The sequence below is a fragment of the Melanerpes formicivorus genome, unplaced genomic scaffold, assembly GCF_026170545.1.
Source record: "Melanerpes formicivorus ecotype bairdi unplaced genomic scaffold, bMelFor1.0.p_v2 SCAF_108, whole genome shotgun sequence".
Classification (NCBI taxonomy): Eukaryota; Metazoa; Chordata; class Aves; order Piciformes; family Picidae; genus Melanerpes; species Melanerpes formicivorus.
The window spans coordinates 563,952-581,714 of NW_027142460.1; the positions used below are offsets into that span (position 1 = coordinate 563,952).

The following is a 17,763-nucleotide window of genomic DNA, read 5'->3' on the forward strand; positions in this document are numbered from 1 at the left end:
ACACCTCACACCACAGCAGGTTGCTCACAGCCACCTCCAGCCTGGCTGCAAACACCTCCAGGCAGGAGGCTTCCACCACCTCCCTGGGCAACCTGTGCCAGGCTCTCATCACCCTCCTGGGCAACAACTTCTTCCTCACAGCCAATCTCAATCTCCCCTCTTCTAGTTTTCCTCCATCCCCCCCAGTCCTATCCCTCCCTGACCCCCTCACAAGTCCCTCCCCAGCTCTCTTGCAGCCCCCTGCAGATCCTGGAAGGCCACCAGAAGGTCTCCTGGGAGCCTTCTCCTCTCCAGCCTGAACAACCCCAAGTGTCTCAGTCCTTGTGGCTCAACTGGATGCTTCCAGCTGAAAGACACCAGCAGCAAAGTGCCCACAGTGAGCTGCTGCTAAGGTGGTGGCATTTACAGCTTCATAGAATGGTTTGGGTTGGAAGGAGCCTTAATGATCATCTAGTTCCAGCCCCCCTGCCATGGGCTGGGACACCTTCCACTAGACCAATTCCATTTGACTCTTCCTTTACTGCACCTTCAGCTGTTCAGTTCCTGTTCCTTTTGCACAGAGCTGTGCTTGTGAAGTGGTCATTGAGGACTTGTGAGAGATGATGTGGTTGATCATACAAGCACAATGAGATTTGGGGTTGAGTTTGCTTATTTACACACTGTCAACCAGAGGCAGGAGCTCTTGTGACCTGACACTGCGTGTCCAGGCCTCAAGCCACTTCACTCTGCTCTGGGGAGACCTCACCTGCAGTGCTGTGTGCAGGGCTGGAGCCCTCAGCACAGCAAGGACCTGGAGCTGATGGAGAGGCTCCAGAGGAGGCCATGGGAATGCTCAGGGGGTTGGAGCAGCTCTGCTGTGAGGAGAGGCTGAGGGAGCTGGGGGTGTTCAGCCAGGAGAGGAGAAGGCTCTGGGGAGACCTAAGAGCAGCCTGCCAGGACCTGAAGGGGGCTACAGGAAGGCTGCAGAGAGACTGTTTGCAGAGGCCAGGACAGGATAGGACCAGGGGCAATGGCTTCAAACTAGAGCAGAGCAGATTGGGATTGGATGTGAGGAAGAAGTTCTTCACCATGAGGGTGGTGGAACACTGGCACAGGCTGCCCAGGGAGGTGGTTGAGGCTCCTTCCCTGGAGATACTCAAGATGAGGCTGGATGAGGCCCTGGACAGCCTGATGTGGTTGGGGATGTCCCTGCTGGCTGTGGGGAGGTTGGGCTGGGTGAGCTCTGGAGGTCCCTTCCAGCCTGGACCTTTCTCTGCTTCTTCCAACCCACCCAGCAGAGAATGGGATGGAAGGCCACTTTTGGAGCCGTTTGTCTGCAGACAATGCAAATCAGCCCTAACTTCATTACTGCTGCCTGAGCAGTTAGCAAGCCAGCAGCATCCAGAGCCTTCTACACAAGGATAATCCTTTCTTCCTTTTTCCTTTTTCCCTTTCTTGTGTTATCTGCAGCAAAACCTTGGCCACCACTGACCGTGGCCAGCAGCGTGGAGGAGTGGGGTTGTGTTAATGATGCCCTTCTCCTTGTTCTGCTCTACTGTGTTTGATCCCCTAGTCAGCTACAAAGTAATGGATGGAGTGACAAAGATGGTATTTTGATTGCCTCCAGCTGTCTGGAACAAGTCAAGGGCAAAGAGGCCCTTCCATGTAGCAGCAGAGCTGTCCAAGCACCCACTAAAGAATAGCAGAAACATGAAAATCTAAGCCTGCTTGCAGGCTGTGCCTAGCAAAGGCAGCAGGGTGGTTGGATCCAAAGCCAGCTGGGAAAGTAGTTAGGCTGTAGCTGTATCTGCTGAAGCTCCACACATCAAGAGTTCCTTTTTAACCCCCTTTGGGTTTCCTTAGTGTGCAGTGTTAGCTCTGGAGTCAGGGATTGTGTTTCTCTGCAGCCAGGAAGGTAGGATGGATTTGGTTGCCTTTTGCCCTGGCTTGGCTTCCCTGAGTGATGGGATCCTGTCAGAGCAAGCTTGGGCCTTTCCATGCTTCTTCCAGGCAGCTTCCTACTCCAAGACCTGAGATTTATTGGAATCAAAGTGAGCTTAGGCACCACTGCCTCCCAAAGCAGATCACAGAATCCCAGCATGGCAGGACTTGGAAATGACCTCTGGGGATCACCCAGTCCAACCCCCTGCTCCAGCAGGGCACCCCCAGCAGCTTGCCCAGGAGCACAGTGCCCAGGGGGGGTTGGAATGTCACCAGAGATGGAGACTCTACAACTTCTCTGGGCAGCCTGCTCCAGGCCTCCAGCAGCCTCACAACAAAGAAGTTTCTCCTCACATTCAGATGGAACCTCCTGGGTTCCAGTTTGTGCCTTTTGCCCTTTGTCCTGTCCCTGGGCACCACTCACAAAATTCTGTCCCCATCTTGCCCCCCACCCCTTGCTGAGCATTGCTCAGCTGCCCTCTGGGGCTGCTCTGCTGCAGGCTCTCAGCCCCAGGGCTCCTCCCAGAGCTGCTCCAGGCCCCTCAGCAGCTCTGTAGCCTCTGCTGGACTCTCTCCAGCAGTTCCCTGTCTCCCTTGAGCTGGGGAGCCCAGAAGTGGGCATTGTACTTCATGTGGCCTCACTAGGGCAGAGTAGAAAGGGAGGAGAACCTCTCTTGTCCTGCTGGCCACACTCCTCTCAATGCACCTCAGGAGACCCCTGGCCTTCTTGTCCATGAGGACACATCGATGGCTCACGGTGAGCTTGTTGTCCACCAGCACTCCCAGGCCTTCCCTGCAGGGCTGCTTCCCAGCTGGTACCCCCTCACCTGTCCTGGAGCAGGAGGTGATCCCTCCCCAGGTGGAGGACTCCACACTTGCCTTTGTTAGGATAGGATAGGATGGGATAGGATAGGATAGGATAGGATAGGATAGGATAGGATAGGATAGAATTAGAACAGAACAGAACAGAACAGAATAGAATAGAATAGAATAGAATAGAATAGAATAGAATAGAATAGAATAGAATAGAATAGGATAGGATAGAATAGACCAGACCAGGTTGGAAGAGACCTTCAAGACCATCGAGTCCAACCTATCATCCAGCACCACCTAATCAACTAACCCATGGCACCAAGCACCCCATCAAGTCTCCTCCTGAACACCTCCAGGGATGGTCACTCCACCACCTCCCCAGGCAGCCCATCCCAATGGGCAATCACTCTCTCTCTGTGTAAAACTTCCTCCTGACCTCCAGCCTGAACCTTTGCTGGCGCAGCCTGAGACTGTGTCCTCTTGTTCTGGTGCTGGCTGCCTGGGAGAAGAGACCAACCTCTGCCTGTCTCCAGCCCCGCTGAGCTTCTGTGGTTGCCTGTGCCCAGCTGCCCAGGCTGTGGGGGCCTGGCTGAGGGGCAGCCCAGCCTGTTGGGGTGTTCCCCCCCCCCCCTTGCAGTTAGGCTGTGTCGGGTGGCTGCGCTCCTGGCTAGCCCTGGGTTGTGTCTCCCTCTCAGGTGTGGCGCGAGTTCCCCGACAGGCTGGTTGGCTATCCAGGCCGCCTGCACCTCTGGGACCATGAGATGAACAAGTGGAAGTACGAATCAGAGTGGACCAATGAAGTCTCCATGGTGCTCACCGGGGCTGCCTTCTACCACAAGGTAATCCACAGCTGGCGGCGCAGCACGGTGCGGCCCGAGCCTCGCTGGAAGCCCTCTCTGTGTGCTCCTCTCTTGGGTCTCTGCTAGGAGACAAAGTCCTTGGGAGTCTCCCAGGTGAAAAGCAGTAGGACAGGAGCAAAGAGCTTCAGGTTATGTCTGGGGAAGTTTAGGTTGGACATGAGGAACAGTTTGTTCCCCAGAAGGGTTGTCAAGGCCTGGGCCAGGCTGCCCTGGGCAGTGGTTGAATCATCACCCTTTGAGCATTTCCAGCCTGGTGCTGAGGGACATGGTCGAGTGGTGACCTAGCCGTGCTAGGGTAAGGGTTGGATTTGATCCTGGAGGTCTTTTCCACCCTTGATGATTCTCTGATTCTACCTAGCAAACCTTGCAGTGATGTAGGTCTGTAGCTAGCAGCTTAAGAAAGCTGTCTGCAAGGGAATTTGTGTTCTGGTCAGGAGTGCCATCTTGCACTCAGACTGACTTTCTGTCTGCTAAAGCAGTCCTTGGCTGAAAGCACCCTCACAGCCTGCCCAGAATCCATCCTTTGCTGCCTGCTCTTGAGAACTGAGTAATTCAGGATGTGCTGGAGAGAGCCCAGCAGAGGCTGCAGAGGTGATGAGGGGCCTGGAGCAGCTCTGGGAGGAGCAAAGGCTGAGAGCCCTGGGGCTGAGAGCCTGGAGCAGAGCAGCCCCAGAGGGGAGCTGAGCAATGCTCAGCAAGAGCTGAAGGAGCTGTGGGGGGCAGGAGGCTGGGGCCAGGCTCTGCTCAGTGGTGCCCAGGGACAGCACAAGGGGCAGTGGGCACAAAGTGGAACCCAGGAGGTTCCATTTAAACAGGATGAGAAAATTCATTGCGGTGAGGGTGCTGGAGGCCTGGAGCAGGCTGCCCAGAGAGGTTGTGGAGTCTCCTTGTCTGGAGATCTTCCAACTCCACCTGGCTGTTGTGCTCCTGGGCAAGCTGCAGTGGGTGCCTCTGCTTTAGCTGCGGGGTTGGAGTGGATGAGCTCCAGAGGTCTTTTCCAGACCTGACTATGCTGGGATTCTGGGCTCCTGAGGCTGACATATTTAGAGTCTTACAGTGACTGCATGAAAAGTTACAACCTCTCTCCCTTTCTCCTGCAGTATTTCAACTACCTTTACACTTACAAAATGCCTGGAGACATCAAGAATTGGGTGGATGCTCACATGAATTGTGAAGATATTGCCATGAATTTCCTAGTGGCAAATGTCACTGGCAAATCAGTCATCAAGGTGAGAACTCCAGCTTTGGGGCAGCTTTGCAGTGTTGAAAACCATGGTGTGCAGACTCCTAGAAGTGTATTTATCAGGCTTCAGGGTGTTCATTCACCTGGGCTCTTCTTAGTCACAGCCAGGTAGGGCAACAGGCAAGGAGTTCAAACTAGAATACAGGAGGTTTCACTTGAACTCAAGGAGAAACTTCTTTACTTAATGGGTGCTGGAGGCCCAGAGCAGGCTGCCCAGAGAGGTTGTGGAGTCTCCTTCTCTGGAGGGATTCCAAAGCCACCTGGATGATGCATTCCTGGGCAACCAGCTGTGTGTAACCCTGCTTCAGCCAGAGGGATTGGACTGGATGATGACCAGAGCTCCCTTCCAAACTCCACCATTCTGTGCTTTTAGATTTAGAGTGGGCAATAGGAAGAAGCTCTGGGCCAAAAGATCTCTGGATGTCCATTCCAACATCCAGTGTACTGTGGTACTGTGAGGTGGTGGTTCACTGGTGGTTCCCTTCCAACATCCAGTGTACTGTGCTCTTTAACATCTTGATTGATGATCTGGAGGAGGGCATTGAGTCCAGCATCAGTATATGTGCAGATGACAGCAAGCTGGGGGCAGGAGTTGATCTGCTGGAGGGTAGAGAGGCTCTGCAGAGGGACCTTGCCAGGCTGGACAGATGGGCAGAGGCCAAGGGCAGGAGATTGAACACATCCAAGTGCCAGGTGCTGCACATTGGCCACAACAACCCCAGGCAGTGCTACAGGCTGGGGTCAGAGTGGCTGAGAGCAGCCAGGCAGAGAGGGACCTGGGGGTGCTGGTTGATGGTAGGCTGAACATGAGCCTGCAGTGTGCCCAGGGGGCCAAGAGGGCCAATGGCATCCTGGCCTGCATCAGGAAGAGTGTGGCCAGCAGGAGCAGGGAGGTCATTCTGCCCCTGGACACTGCACTGGTTAGGCCACACCTTGAGTCCTGTGTCCAGTTCTAGGCTCCTCAGTTTAGGAAGGAGGTTGAGCTGCTGGAAGGTGTCCAGAGAAGGGCAACAAAGCTGGGGAGGGGTCTGGAGCACAGCCCTGTGAGGAGAGGCTGAGGGAGCTGGGGTTGCTTAGCCTGGAGAAGAGGAGGCTCAGGGGAGACCTTCTTGCTCTCTGCAACTCCCTGAAGGGAGGTTGTAGACAGGCAGAGGTTGGTCTCTTCTCCCAGGCAGCCAGCACCAGAACAAGAGGACACAGTCCCAAGCTGCACCAGGGGAGGCTCAGGCTGGAGGACAGGAGGAAGTTCTCCACAGAGAGAGTGATTGCCCACTGGAATGGGCTGCCTGGGGAGGTGGTGGAGTCCCCATCCCTGGAGGTGTTCAGGAGGAGACTTGATGGGGTGCTTGGTGCCATGGGTTAGTTGTTTAGGTGGTGTTGGATTGGTTGATGGGTTGGACACGATGATCTTGAAGGTCTCTTCCAACCTGGTTCTATTCTATCCTATCCTATCCTATCCTATCCTATCCTATCCTATCCTATCCTATCCTATCCTATCCTATCCTATCCTATCCTATCCTGTCCTGTTCTGTTCTATTCTATTCTATTCTGTTCTGTTCTGTTCTATTCTATTCTATTCTATACTGTGGTACTGTGAGGTGGTGGTTCACTGGCACACAGTTGGGGTCCTCACCTTTGGAGGCATTCGAGTCAGGCTTGATGGGGCTGCAGATGAAAATATCCCTTCTGACTGCTGGGGGTGGATTGGATCAGATGACCTTTGTAACAGTCTCTTCCAACCCAATTCATTTGGTGCTCCTGTGATGATTCTGTGATTCCTTCTCTTCTCCTTCACCCCTCTTTGGTGTCTTGTTCTCCTTCCCCACTTCCCGTCAGTGGAGCTTTGGTGCCAGCTGCCAAGAGAAGGGGTGGTGGGGTGGGGGTTCTTTGGGGCCAGTTGTTTCTGGTGGTTATTTTTAACCATCCAGGGCAATTCAAATGCTAGCTCTCCATATATTTATATCTCTATATCCACCACCACCCCCTCCCTCCACACACACACACACACACAACTATTTTAACCATCTGACATCACAGGAGGCAAGAAATCACCAACTGTCCGCGGCTCGCTGGGCCGCCGGCTGGCAGCAGCTGATTTACAGGAATGGTAATTGGGAGAATGTTAATTGCTGGATCAGTTGGAAATGAGCCTCTCTTTTTTTTGTTGTTCATCCCCTGGATCCATTTCCTGGCACGTTTCGACACGTTTCCGAGCCGCTGGCCCTGGGCTCCCTTCCTTTCCCCGCGCCGGCAGCTCGGCAGTCAGGTTCAGCGGGGCCCGGCAGGTCTCGCTTCAGCTCCCTTTATCCCCTTCTCTCCGTCAGTATTTCCTGGGAGCAGTGGGCTGCTTGCCTCAGGAGAGTCTCTAGTAGATAAAAGTGGGGGGAAAAGAGCCGAGTTCAGGAAGGTTTGAGGCTGGCTGAGGGCAGAGCAGTTTGGCAGCCGCCTGCGACTGGGGGCCGGGGCTGCCGGAGCCGAGCGAGCGAAGGGGAAGCCTTCCGCTGGCTTAAGGTTACGGCGGAGCGTGGGGGGGCAGGGGGGAAGCTATATTTCATCGCTCTCAGGGCTGCAAGAACAAATGGTGTTTATACAGGGACCTTGGCAGTGAGAAAACAGTCATTAAACAGGAATTAAGGAGCTTGTCATCGCCACTTCTTTGCAGCTACAGAAGGAAAAACCCCTCCAAAGCCGCTTTTATTGGGCCCCTGTGAATTTCGCAGGCAGCCAGGGCCAGATGGAGCTGAATGGAGGAATGGAGTGGCTGGGTTGGGTGGTTTTTTTTTTTGGTTTCCCCCTCCTTTTCCTTCCCCCACCCCTCTGCTGGAGGCAGCTCAGCTTACACTGCAGGCAGGCTCAGAGGGGCTCTGCCTCTGGGCGAGGAGATTGATGTGCCTGCTGATGGTATCTGCCCTGCCTCCCCTGCAGGTGACCCCGCGGAAGAAGTTCAAGTGCCCCGAGTGCACGGCCATCGATGGCTTGTCTCTGGACCAGACACACATGGTGGAGAGGTGAGTGCCCAGCTCTGTGCCTCTGATTGCCCTCTTCTGATCCTGAGGGGCTTTCCCTTGCCTCCCCTTCCATTAGGATCAAACCCTGGCGGCTGATTGCCCCTTCCGAAAGGGCGGGCTGCATGGGTTTCACCAGGCTCAGGCAGGCCCAGGGTGGATGGTGTGATGCTGAGGAGGGGACTGCTGCAAGGAAAGGCTGTTTTGAGAAGGGCACAGACTTTAGCAGCCCTGCTGTAGAGCATGGAAGGGATGCACATATGAAACTCAGCTTGTTGGGCAAGCTCTGGGCCCCTCAGGTTAGGAAAGAGGTTGAGCTGCTGGAAGGTGTCCAGAGAAGGGCAAGAAAGCTGGGGAGGGGTCTGGAGCACAGCCCTGTGAGGAGAGGCTGAGGGAGCTGGGGTTGCTTAGCCTGGAGAAGAGAAGGCTCAGGGGAGACCTCATTGCTCTCTCCAACTCCCTGAAGGGAGGTTGTAGCCAGGTGGGGGTTGGTCTCTTCTCCCAGGCAAGCAGCAGCACCAGAACAAGAGGACACAGTCTCAGGCTGCACCAGGGGAGGTCTGGGATGGATGTGAGGAAGAAATTCTTCCCAGCAAGAAAGATTGGCCCTTGGGATGTGCTGCCCAGGGAGGTGGTGGAGTCCCCATCCCTGGAGGTGTTTAAAATAAGACTGCAAACACCTCCAGGCAGGAGGCTTCCACCACCTCCCTGGGCAACCTGTGCCAGGCTCTCACCACCCTCCTGGGCAACAACTTCTTCCTCACAGCCAATCTCAATCTCCCCACTTCTAGTTTTGCTCCATTCCCCCCCAGTCCTGTCTCTCCCTGACACCCCAGAGCAGAGGGGCAGGATCCTCTCCCTCCACCTCTGGCAATGGGCACTGGCAGCCCAGAAGGGCAAGGGCAGCTGCCCTTGGCCTTCTGGGCTGCCAGTACCCATTGCTGGCTCCCTGTCCCAGGCCTGATTCCTGCCCCCCTCAGAGGAAGACACCTCGAGGATCATCGAGTCCAACCTGTCACCACAGACCTCATGACCAGACCATGGCACCAAGTGCCACATCCAATCCCCTCTTGAACACCTCCAGGGATGGGGACTCCACCACCTCCCTGGGCAGCACATCCCAATGGCTAACAACTCTCTCAGTGAAGAACTTTCTCCTCACCTCCAGCCTAAACTTCCCCTGGCACAGCCTGAGACTGTGTCCTCTTGTTCTGGTGCTGGTTGCTTGAGAGAAGAGACCAACCCCCACCTGGCTCCAACCTCCCTTCAGGGAGTTGGAGAGGGCAATGAGGTCTCCCCTGAGCCTCCTCTTCTCCAGGCTAAGCAACCCCAGCTCCCTCAGCCTCTCCTCACAGGGCTGTGCTCGAGGCTCCTCCCCAGCCTTGTTGCCCTTCCAGTGACAGAATCTTTAGGCAGGCTGTAGGATAAGACAGGATTAAAGAAAAGAAGAGCTCAGTCAGAAGTAAAATGCAACCCACTGGCAGAAATGACTCTGCAGGGAACCTCTTGAGGAAGGACCTGGAAGCTTTGTAGATCTTCAACCTGAGCTTAAGGGGGAAGCAGAAGTTCTCCTGAGGGGATCATCCAGGATGGATGGATGGGTGGATGGGTGGATGGATGGAAGGATGGATAGATGGATGGATGGGTGGGTGGATGGGTGGATGGATGGGTGGATGGATGGACAAAAAGCTCACCAGGAGCTCTCAGTGTGCACTTGCAGCCCTGAAAGCCAATCAGATCCTGGGCTGCAGCAGCAGAAGTGTGGCCAGCAGGGCAAGGGAGGTGATTCTCCCCCTCTGTTCAGCTCTGGGGAGACCCCACCTGGAGTCCTGCCTCCAGTTCTGGAGCCCCTATGACAAGAGGGATGTGGAGGTGCTGGAAGGTGTGCAGAGCAGGGCCAGGAGGATAATCAGAGGACTGGAGCACCTCTCCTGTGAGGACAGACTGAAGGAGTTGGGGCTGTTCAGTCTGGAGAAGAGAAGGCTCCCAGGTGACCTCATTGTGGCCTTCCAGGATCTGAAGGGGGCTCCAGGAAGGCTGGGGAGGGACTGCTCAGGATCTCAGGCAGTGATAGGACTAGGGGGAATGGAATGAAGCTGGAGGTGGGGAGATTGAGGCTGGAGGTGAGGAGGAAGTTCTTCCCCATGAGAGTGGTGAAGCCCTGGAATGGGTTGTGCAGGGAGGTGGTTGGGGCCCTGTCCCTGGAGGTGTTTAAGGCCAGGCTGGCTGAGGCTGTGGCCAGGCTGATCTAGTGTGGGGTGTCCCTGCCCATGGCAGGGGGGTTGGAACTGGCTGATCCTTGTGGTCCCTTCCAACCCTGACTGATACTATGGTACTATGATACTATGGATGGATGGATGGATGGATGGATGGATGGATGTGTGGATGGATGGATGGATGGATGGGTGGATGGGTGGATGGATTGATGGATAGATAAGCAGCTGTTTTCAGGCTCAGGATGAATGCTGAATGGAGAAAGTGCACCCATCAAGGGCACCTTTGTGATCTTGTTAAAGCTTTGTGCAGATGATGGCTTCACAGTGTTGAGCACCAAGAACAGTGCCTGGTGTGTCAGGCAAAGACTCAGAGAACGGTTTGGGTTGGAAAGGACCTTGACACATCATCCAGCCCAACCCCCCTGCCAGAGCAGGAGCCCCCAGAGCAGATCACACAGGAGCACAGCCAGCTGGGGTTTGAATGTTTCCAGAGGGGACTCCACAACCTCTCTGGGCAGCCTGCTCCAGGGCTCTGCCACTCTTGAAGAGGTTTTCCCTTCTGTTCCCCTGGCACCTCCTCTGCTCCACCTTGCCCCCAGTGCCCCTTGTCCTGCCCTTGGACACCCCTGAGCAGAGCCTGGCTCTGTCCTCCAGCACTGGCCTATATAAACATGAATGAAATCATCCCTCAGTTTCCTCTGCTCCAAGCTGAAGAGCCCCAGCTCCCTCAGCTGTACTCAGAATACATCAGCCCAAGAAAGGTCTGAACCCCCATTCTCCTCCTGGCCCTAGTTTAGCCTTTACACCAGGTCACAGAAGAAGCTGTAGAAGGATGTCCTGAGCCCTGCATTCAGAGATGCTGTGTAAGCCAGGCCCTGAGGAGACAAACTGACCAGGTTCCAGCTGGCCAGAGGCTGCAGGTGCAGTCATCCTACCAAAGAAACACTTTGGTGATCAGGGAGCTCTGATGAAGAGAGATCTTAACAGCCCAAAACCCTCCAGCCAGCCTGCCAGGGGAAACAGGGCTCTCAAGTTCTGAGGTCACACAGCATTCATTCCCCCCTGAGCACCAAGTGCACATGGGTGGCAGAGCAAGGCTCTCAAAAGGGAATCATTCCTGGAAGTGAATCTGCATCTGTTAGTGTGAATGTGCCAAGACAAACAGCTTCCCTCCATGGTAAGCTGACATGCTGGATGCCTGGGGCTGGATGCTTTCATCTCCAGGACAGCCATTTCTGACTGAGGTTGTCCCAAGGTGGCAAAGGCTTTAGAACTCATGGAGTAATAGAATCATGGGGTGCTTGAGGTTGGAAGGAAGGAAACTTTGCATCTCATCCAGCTCAGCCCCCACCCTGCCCTGCACTGAACAGGGACATCTGCCACTAGAGCCCCAAACAGCCTGACCTGGAGTGGTTCCAGGGAGGGGGCTTCTGCCACCCCTCTGGTGAAACCTGGGCCAGGGTCTCACCCCCCTCAGCATAAGCAGGTTGTTTTTTCCCTTGTCTCTAGCCTGTTTCTCCCCTTTCAGTTCAAACCATCACCCTTTGTCCTGTCACAACAGGCCCTGCTCAACAGTCTGTCCCCAGCTTCCCTAGCAGTCCCTTTAGGTGCTGAAAGACCACAGCGAGGTAAGAGACAGAACAGAATAGAATGGAATAGACCAGACCAGGTTGGAAGAGACCTTCAAGATCACCATGTCCAACCCATCAACCAATCCAACATCACCTAAACAACTAACCCATGGCACCAAGCACCCCATCAAGTCTCCTCCTGAACACCTCAAATGATGGTGACTCCACCACCTCCCTAGGCAGCACATCACCAGGGCCAATCTCTCTGGCTGGGAAGAACTTTCTCCTCACCTCCAGCCTAAACCTCCCCTGGCACAGCTTGAGACTGTGTCCTCTTGTTCTGGTGCTGGCTGCCTGGGAGAAGAGCCCAACCCCCACCTGGCTACAACCTCCCTTCAGGGAGTTGCAGAGAGCAAGAAGGTCTCCCCTGAGCCTCCTCTTCTCCAGGCTAAGCAACCCCAGCTCCCTCAGCCTCTCCTCACAGGGCTGTGCTCCAGACCCCTCCCCAGCTTTCTTGCCCTCCTCTGGACACCTTCCAGCAAGTCAACCTCCTTCCTAACCTGAGGAGCCCAGAACTGGACACAGGACTCAAGGTGTGGCCTAAGCAGTGCAGTGTACAGGGGCAGAATGACCTCCCTGCTCCTGCTGGCCACACTGTTCCTGATGCAGGCCAGGATGCCATTGGCCCTCTTGGCCACCTGGGCACACTGCAGGCTCATGTTCAGCCTACCATCAACCAGCACCCCCAGGTCCCTCTCTGCCTGGCTGCTCTCAGCCACTCTGACCCCAGCCTGTAGCACTGCCTGGGGTTGCTGTGGCCAATGTACAGCACCTGGCACTTGGATGTGTTCAATCTCCTGCCCTTGGCCTCTGCCCATCTGTCCAGCCTGGCAAGGTCCCTCTGCAGAGCCTCTCTACCCTCCAGCAGATCAACTCCTGCCCCCAGCTTGCTGTCATCTGCACATTTACTGATGCTGGACTCAATGTTAAAGAGCACAGGGCCCAGCACTGATCCCTGGGGCACAGCACTGGTGCCTGGCTGCCAGCTGGCTGTGACACCATTCACCACCACTCTCTGGGCTCCCTGGAGCCTGCTCCTCTGCAGACTGCACAGCCCCAGTGTGCTCAGCCTGTCCTCTCAAATTGGGGTGATTTAATTCAGAGCAGGAGATGAAGTTCCTGGAAGGAGGCAGCGCTCCTCCAACACATTCTGTGGCTTGTGCAGGACATTCTTTTCATCTCAAAGCAGCCTGTGTCTGATCTTTGGTACTTCCTGAGGGCTGACTGGCCTGCTCCAGCCAGAGTGATTAGAACATCCTGAGTTTTCCACTTCTTCTTTTTCCACTTAACCATGACATAGTCCCTGGGTGGTTAAAGATGTCATACTGCTGTACTGGGAGGGCCTTGCCAGCAGAGTAAGTTTGGCTGTAGAAGGATTCACAGGATCCCAGCAGGGTGGGAGGTTGGAAAGGACCTCTGGAGCTCACCCAGTCCAAGCCCCTGCTCCAGCAGGGCACCCACAGCAGCTTGCCCAGGAGCACAATGGCCAGGGGGTGTTGGAAGCTCTCCAGGCAAGGAGCCTCCACAACCTCTCTGGGCAGCCTGCTCCAGGCCTCCAGCACCCTCACAACAAAGAAGTTTCTCCTCCTGTTCAGATGGAACCTCCTGGGTTCCACTTTGTGTCCATTGCCTCCCTGGGCACCACTGAGCAGAGCCTGGCCCCAGCCTCTTGCCCCCTACAGCTCCTTTAGCTCTTGCTGAGCATTGCTCAGCTCCCCTCTGGGGCTGCTCTGCTGCAGGCTCTCAGCCCCAGGGCTCTCAGCCTTTGCTCCTCCCAGAGCTGCTCCAGGCCCCTCAGCAGCTCTGCAGTCTCTGCTGGCTCTCTCCAGCAGTTCCCTGTCTCCCTTCCACTGGGGAGAAGTGGACCAAGCATTCTAGACATGGCCTCACTAGGAGAGAGTGGGAGGAGAGGCAGCCCTGTCTGCTGGCCACACTCTTCCTGATGCACCCCATTGCCTCTTCCCAGTTGCTCCTGGGAGCTCAGCTTTGCTTTGGCAGCATAACCATAACCCCTGGAGGGAAGAGGTCGATTTTGTCCCCACTCTCCATTTAGTTTAGGCTTTTGGCCCGAGGGTGCTGCTGGGTGCTGGTGGTGACAAAGGCTGCTCTGATGTGGACACCTGCCTAGCAGGCAGCAGGCTGAGAGAACTAATTCATTTCACACTGGCCACCAAGCAGCTGTTCCATTACAATGTCTTCCAGTCATCCCTGATTTGAACCAGTAGGCCAGAAGTGTTGTTGTGCTCCAGACAGCAGGGCCAACAGCTGTGCAAACTCCTCACACACACACATCTCCCTCCCAGCCCTTCCAGCTCCTTGCCTGTGAAGCTGGTGGTTTTCCTGCCATGAGGCATCTCTGGGGCTCCCCACTGGGATTACAGTCAGGCACGTTGCTCCTGAGGTGCAGATGATCTGGAGCTTGACCCTGTCTGAAAAGCAAATGTGTTTAGAGGAGCTCACTTTGGGCCTCTGGGGGAGGCACCAGCAACTGCTTAGTGCTCCCAGAGGGAATGCTCAGCTCCTGCTCAGTGTCCAGCTCTGGAGCCCTCAACACAGGAAGGACACAAACATGGTGGAGAGGGTCCAGGGGAGGGCCACAAAGATGATCAGGGGGTTGGAGCAGCTCTGCCAGGAGGCTGAGGGAGCTGGGGGTGTTCAGGCTGCAGAGGGACTGTTTGCAAGGGCCTGCAGGGACAGGACCAGGGGCAATGGTTTGAAATGAGAGCAGAGCAGATTGAGATTGGATGTGAGCAACAAGCTGTGCACAATGAGGGTGGTAGAGCACTGCAGCAGGTTGCCCAGGGAGGGTGGCTGAGGCCCCATCGCTGGAGCTATCCAAGGTGAGGCTGGAGAAGGCTGTGAGCAACCTGCTCTAGGGGAGGATGTCCCTGCTGAGTGCACAGGGGTTTGGACTGGATGAGCTTTGGAGTTCCCTTCCACCCCAACCCATTCCATGCTCTGTGCTCAGAGTTCACCCTTCTGATGGTTCACTTGTTCACTCCTGTTCTTTGCAGACCTGGAGCAGCTACTTGAGCCTCTTTGCTGCTGGCTCCTTTGCTCTTTCAGATCTGGAGCAAACAGTTGCTTGTGCCAGGTGCAGAAGGTGCTTCTCACCCTACGGTTCCCTCTTGTGCTCTGAATTCCTTCCCTTTGTCTCCTAGCCTGAAGATTTCAATCTGGAGGTAGGAGGAGGTATGAGGGGATGAGAAGGTAGCAGAAAATGGAATCTCTCCCTTTGGCCTGCCCATGGCAGAGGGGATTGGAACTAGATGATCTCTTAGGTCCCTTCCAACCCAAACCATTCTGTGATTTACCTGTGGAAATATTTTATTCAGGCCTCACCCCCATATGAAAGAGTTTTCTGGCCAGGAAATAGGCTGAAATATGACAGCTGCAGCTTGAAATACCTCTGGAGGAAGGTAGCCCTTCACAACAACCTGGGCTTTGTGTCAGGAGGCAGGCAGGAGGCAGCCTGCCACGGGGCTGCTTTGTGTTGCCCCCCGGCTAGAAACATCAGAGCTGTCCCAGAGCGCTGGGACTACAATCATAGAATCATTGTGGCCCTGAGCAGCCTGCTGTGGTGTGAGGTGTCCCTGCCCATGGCAGGGGGCTGGGACTGGCTGAGCCTTGAGCTCCCTTCCAGCCCTGACAGTTCTATGACTCTACTCAGTCTGGGGAAAGAAGGCTCCCAGGAGACCTCATGGTGACCTTCCAGGATCTGAAGGGGGTTACAAGAAAGGGGGGGAGGGACTTTTGAGGTAGTGACAGGACTGGGGGGGATGGAGCAAAACTAGAAGAGGGGAGATTGAGCTTGGCTGTGAGGAAGAAGTTGTTGCCCAGGAGGGTGGTGAGAGCCTGGCCCAGGTTGCCCAGGGAGGTGGTGGAAGCCTCCTGCCTGGAGGTGTTTGCAGCCAGGCTGGAGGTGGCTGTGAGCAAGCTGCTGTGGTGTGAGGTGTCCCCTGCCCATGGCAGGGGGCTGGAGCTGGCTGAGCCTTGAGCTCCCTTCCAGGCCTGGCAGTTCAGTGATTCTCTCCAGTCAGTTGCTCTCCTTCAGGAAGGAGCCATGGGACGGCTGCAGGGCTGAGGAATTTCATGTGGAGGAGCAGGCTGGCTGCGGCTGTGTGCGCCCACCCCCCGCCTTCAGACGCGCCTTTGGGGCAGTCCCCGTCACCAGGCTGTCACACTCAGTTGCTGTGATTGAGCAGGTCTGCTGAGGAAATCGATCCTGGAGCCCCGGTGACCCTCTAACCCCTCGGGGGGGTCGGCAGAGGGTGCAGCGTCGGGAGCGCGGAGAGCCGCGGCGTGGCAGCCGGGGCAGAGGCAGCCCAAGGGGGAACAGATTCCTCCTCCTGGCTCTGGGGGCAGCTGCCTTGCACAGCCCTGCAGCCACCTGGGGGGCTTCCCAATGCACGAGTCTGTAGCATGCTGCTGGGGGGGTCCTGGCTGCCCGTGGCTTCCTTGGGGGGGTTTGGAGTGCAGCTGCCCTGCCCAGGCTCCCAGGCCTGCTCCTGTGGGTGGGGGAGACAGCGCAGAGCTGCTGGGGGAGCGGAAGAGGACTGAAGAACACAAACAGCTTCTGGGGGCTTCTCCTACTGCCAAGGTCGCCCTTCATTCTTGCCTGCCTTTCCTCTCCCCTCTCCCCTTTTTTCACCCTTCCCTCCTCCTCCCCTTCCTTTGCCTCTTTCCCTTTTCCCCTTCTTTCCTCCCTTTCCCTTCTTTCCCTTTCCCCTTCTTTCCTTTCCCCTTCTTTCCCTTTTCCCCTTCTTTCCCTTCTTTCCCTTCTTTCCCTTCCCTTCTTCCTTTCCCTTCTTTCCCTTTCCCCTTCTTTCCCTTTTCCCCTTCTTTCCCTTTCCCCTTCTTTCCCTTTCCCCCTTCTTTCCCTTTTCCCTTCTTTTCCTTTCCCCTTCTTTCCCTTTTCCCCTTCTTTTCCCTTTCCCCTTCTTTTCCTTTTCCCTTCTTCTTTCCCTTTTCCTTCCCTTCTTTCCCTTTTCCCTTCTTTCCCTTTCCCCTTCTTTCCCTTTTCCCCCTTCTTTCCCTTTTCCTTCTTTTCTATTCCCCCTTCTGTCCCTTTTCCCCTTCTTTCCCTTTCCCCTTCTTTTCCTTTTCCCCTTCTTTCCCTTTCCCCTTCTTTCCCTTTTCCCCTTCTTTTCTATTCCCCTTCTTTTCCCTTTCCCCTTCTTTCCTTTCCCCTTCTTTTCCTTTCCCCTTCTTTCCCTTTCCCTTCTTTCCCTTTTCCCCTTCTTTTCCCTTATTCCCTTCTTCTTCCCCTTTTTCCCTTCTTCTCTTCCCTTCTTCCCCTTTCCTTTTCCCTTTTCCCTTCTTTTCCCTTTCCCCTTCTTTTCCCCTTCTTTTCCTTTCCCCTTCTTTTCCTTTCCCCTTCTTTCCCTTTCCCCTTCTTTCCCTTTTCCCCTTCTTTTCCTATTCTTCCCTTCTTTCCCTTTTCCCTTCTTTCCCTTTCCCCTTCTTTTCCTTTTCCCTTCTTTTCCTTTCCCCTTCTTCTCCCTTTCCCCTTCTTTCCCTTTTCCCTTCTTTTCCTTTCCCCTTCTTTCCCTTTCCCCTTCTTTCCCTTTCCCCTTCTTTCCCCTTTTCCCTTCTTTTCTATTCCCCTTCTTTCCCTTTCCCCTTCTTTTCCTTTCCCCTTCTTTTCCTTTTCCTTTCTTTCCCTTTTCTCTCTTTCCCCACTGTTTTTCCTTGGGTTTCCTTTCTTTTCCCCTTCCCCCCATTTTTCCTTGTTTGATTTTTTTTTCCTGTATTTCCTTTTTTCCCTTTTCCTTTCTTTTTCCTTTTCTCTCTGATTCTTTTATTCCCTTTTCCTTTTCCCCATTTTCTCCTTTTCTCTCTTTTTGCCTTTTTTTCTCTTCTCATGTTTTGCCACTTTCACTCTTTTTTTCCTTTTTACTTTTTCCCTTTTTTCCCATTTTTTTTCCTTTCCCTGTTTTCCCTCCCCTTTCCCCCCCACACTTCTCCCCCCCTTTTTTCCACCCCATTTCTCCTCCTCTTTTCCCTTCCCTCTTTCCCTTTCCCTCTTTCCCCCCTCTTTCCCTCCCTCTTCCCCCCTTCCCCCTCTCTTTCCCC

At 54.9% G+C, this 17,763-nt stretch overlaps 1 protein-coding gene across 1 annotated transcript in view; it reads left to right on the plus strand.

The window, feature by feature from the left end:
• The window catches only part of EXT2 (exostosin glycosyltransferase 2), a 90,328-nt gene that overhangs the window by 71,031 nt on the left and 1,534 nt on the right, over positions 1-17,763 (plus strand). Inside the window, exons 11-13 of the mRNA XM_068166841.1 lie at positions 3,429-3,572; positions 4,694-4,822; positions 7,762-7,844. Coding sequence (XP_068022942.1) covers positions 3,429-3,572; positions 4,694-4,822; positions 7,762-7,844 — 356 coding nt within the window. The remainder of the gene's footprint in view (positions 1-3,428; positions 3,573-4,693; positions 4,823-7,761; positions 7,845-17,763) is intronic.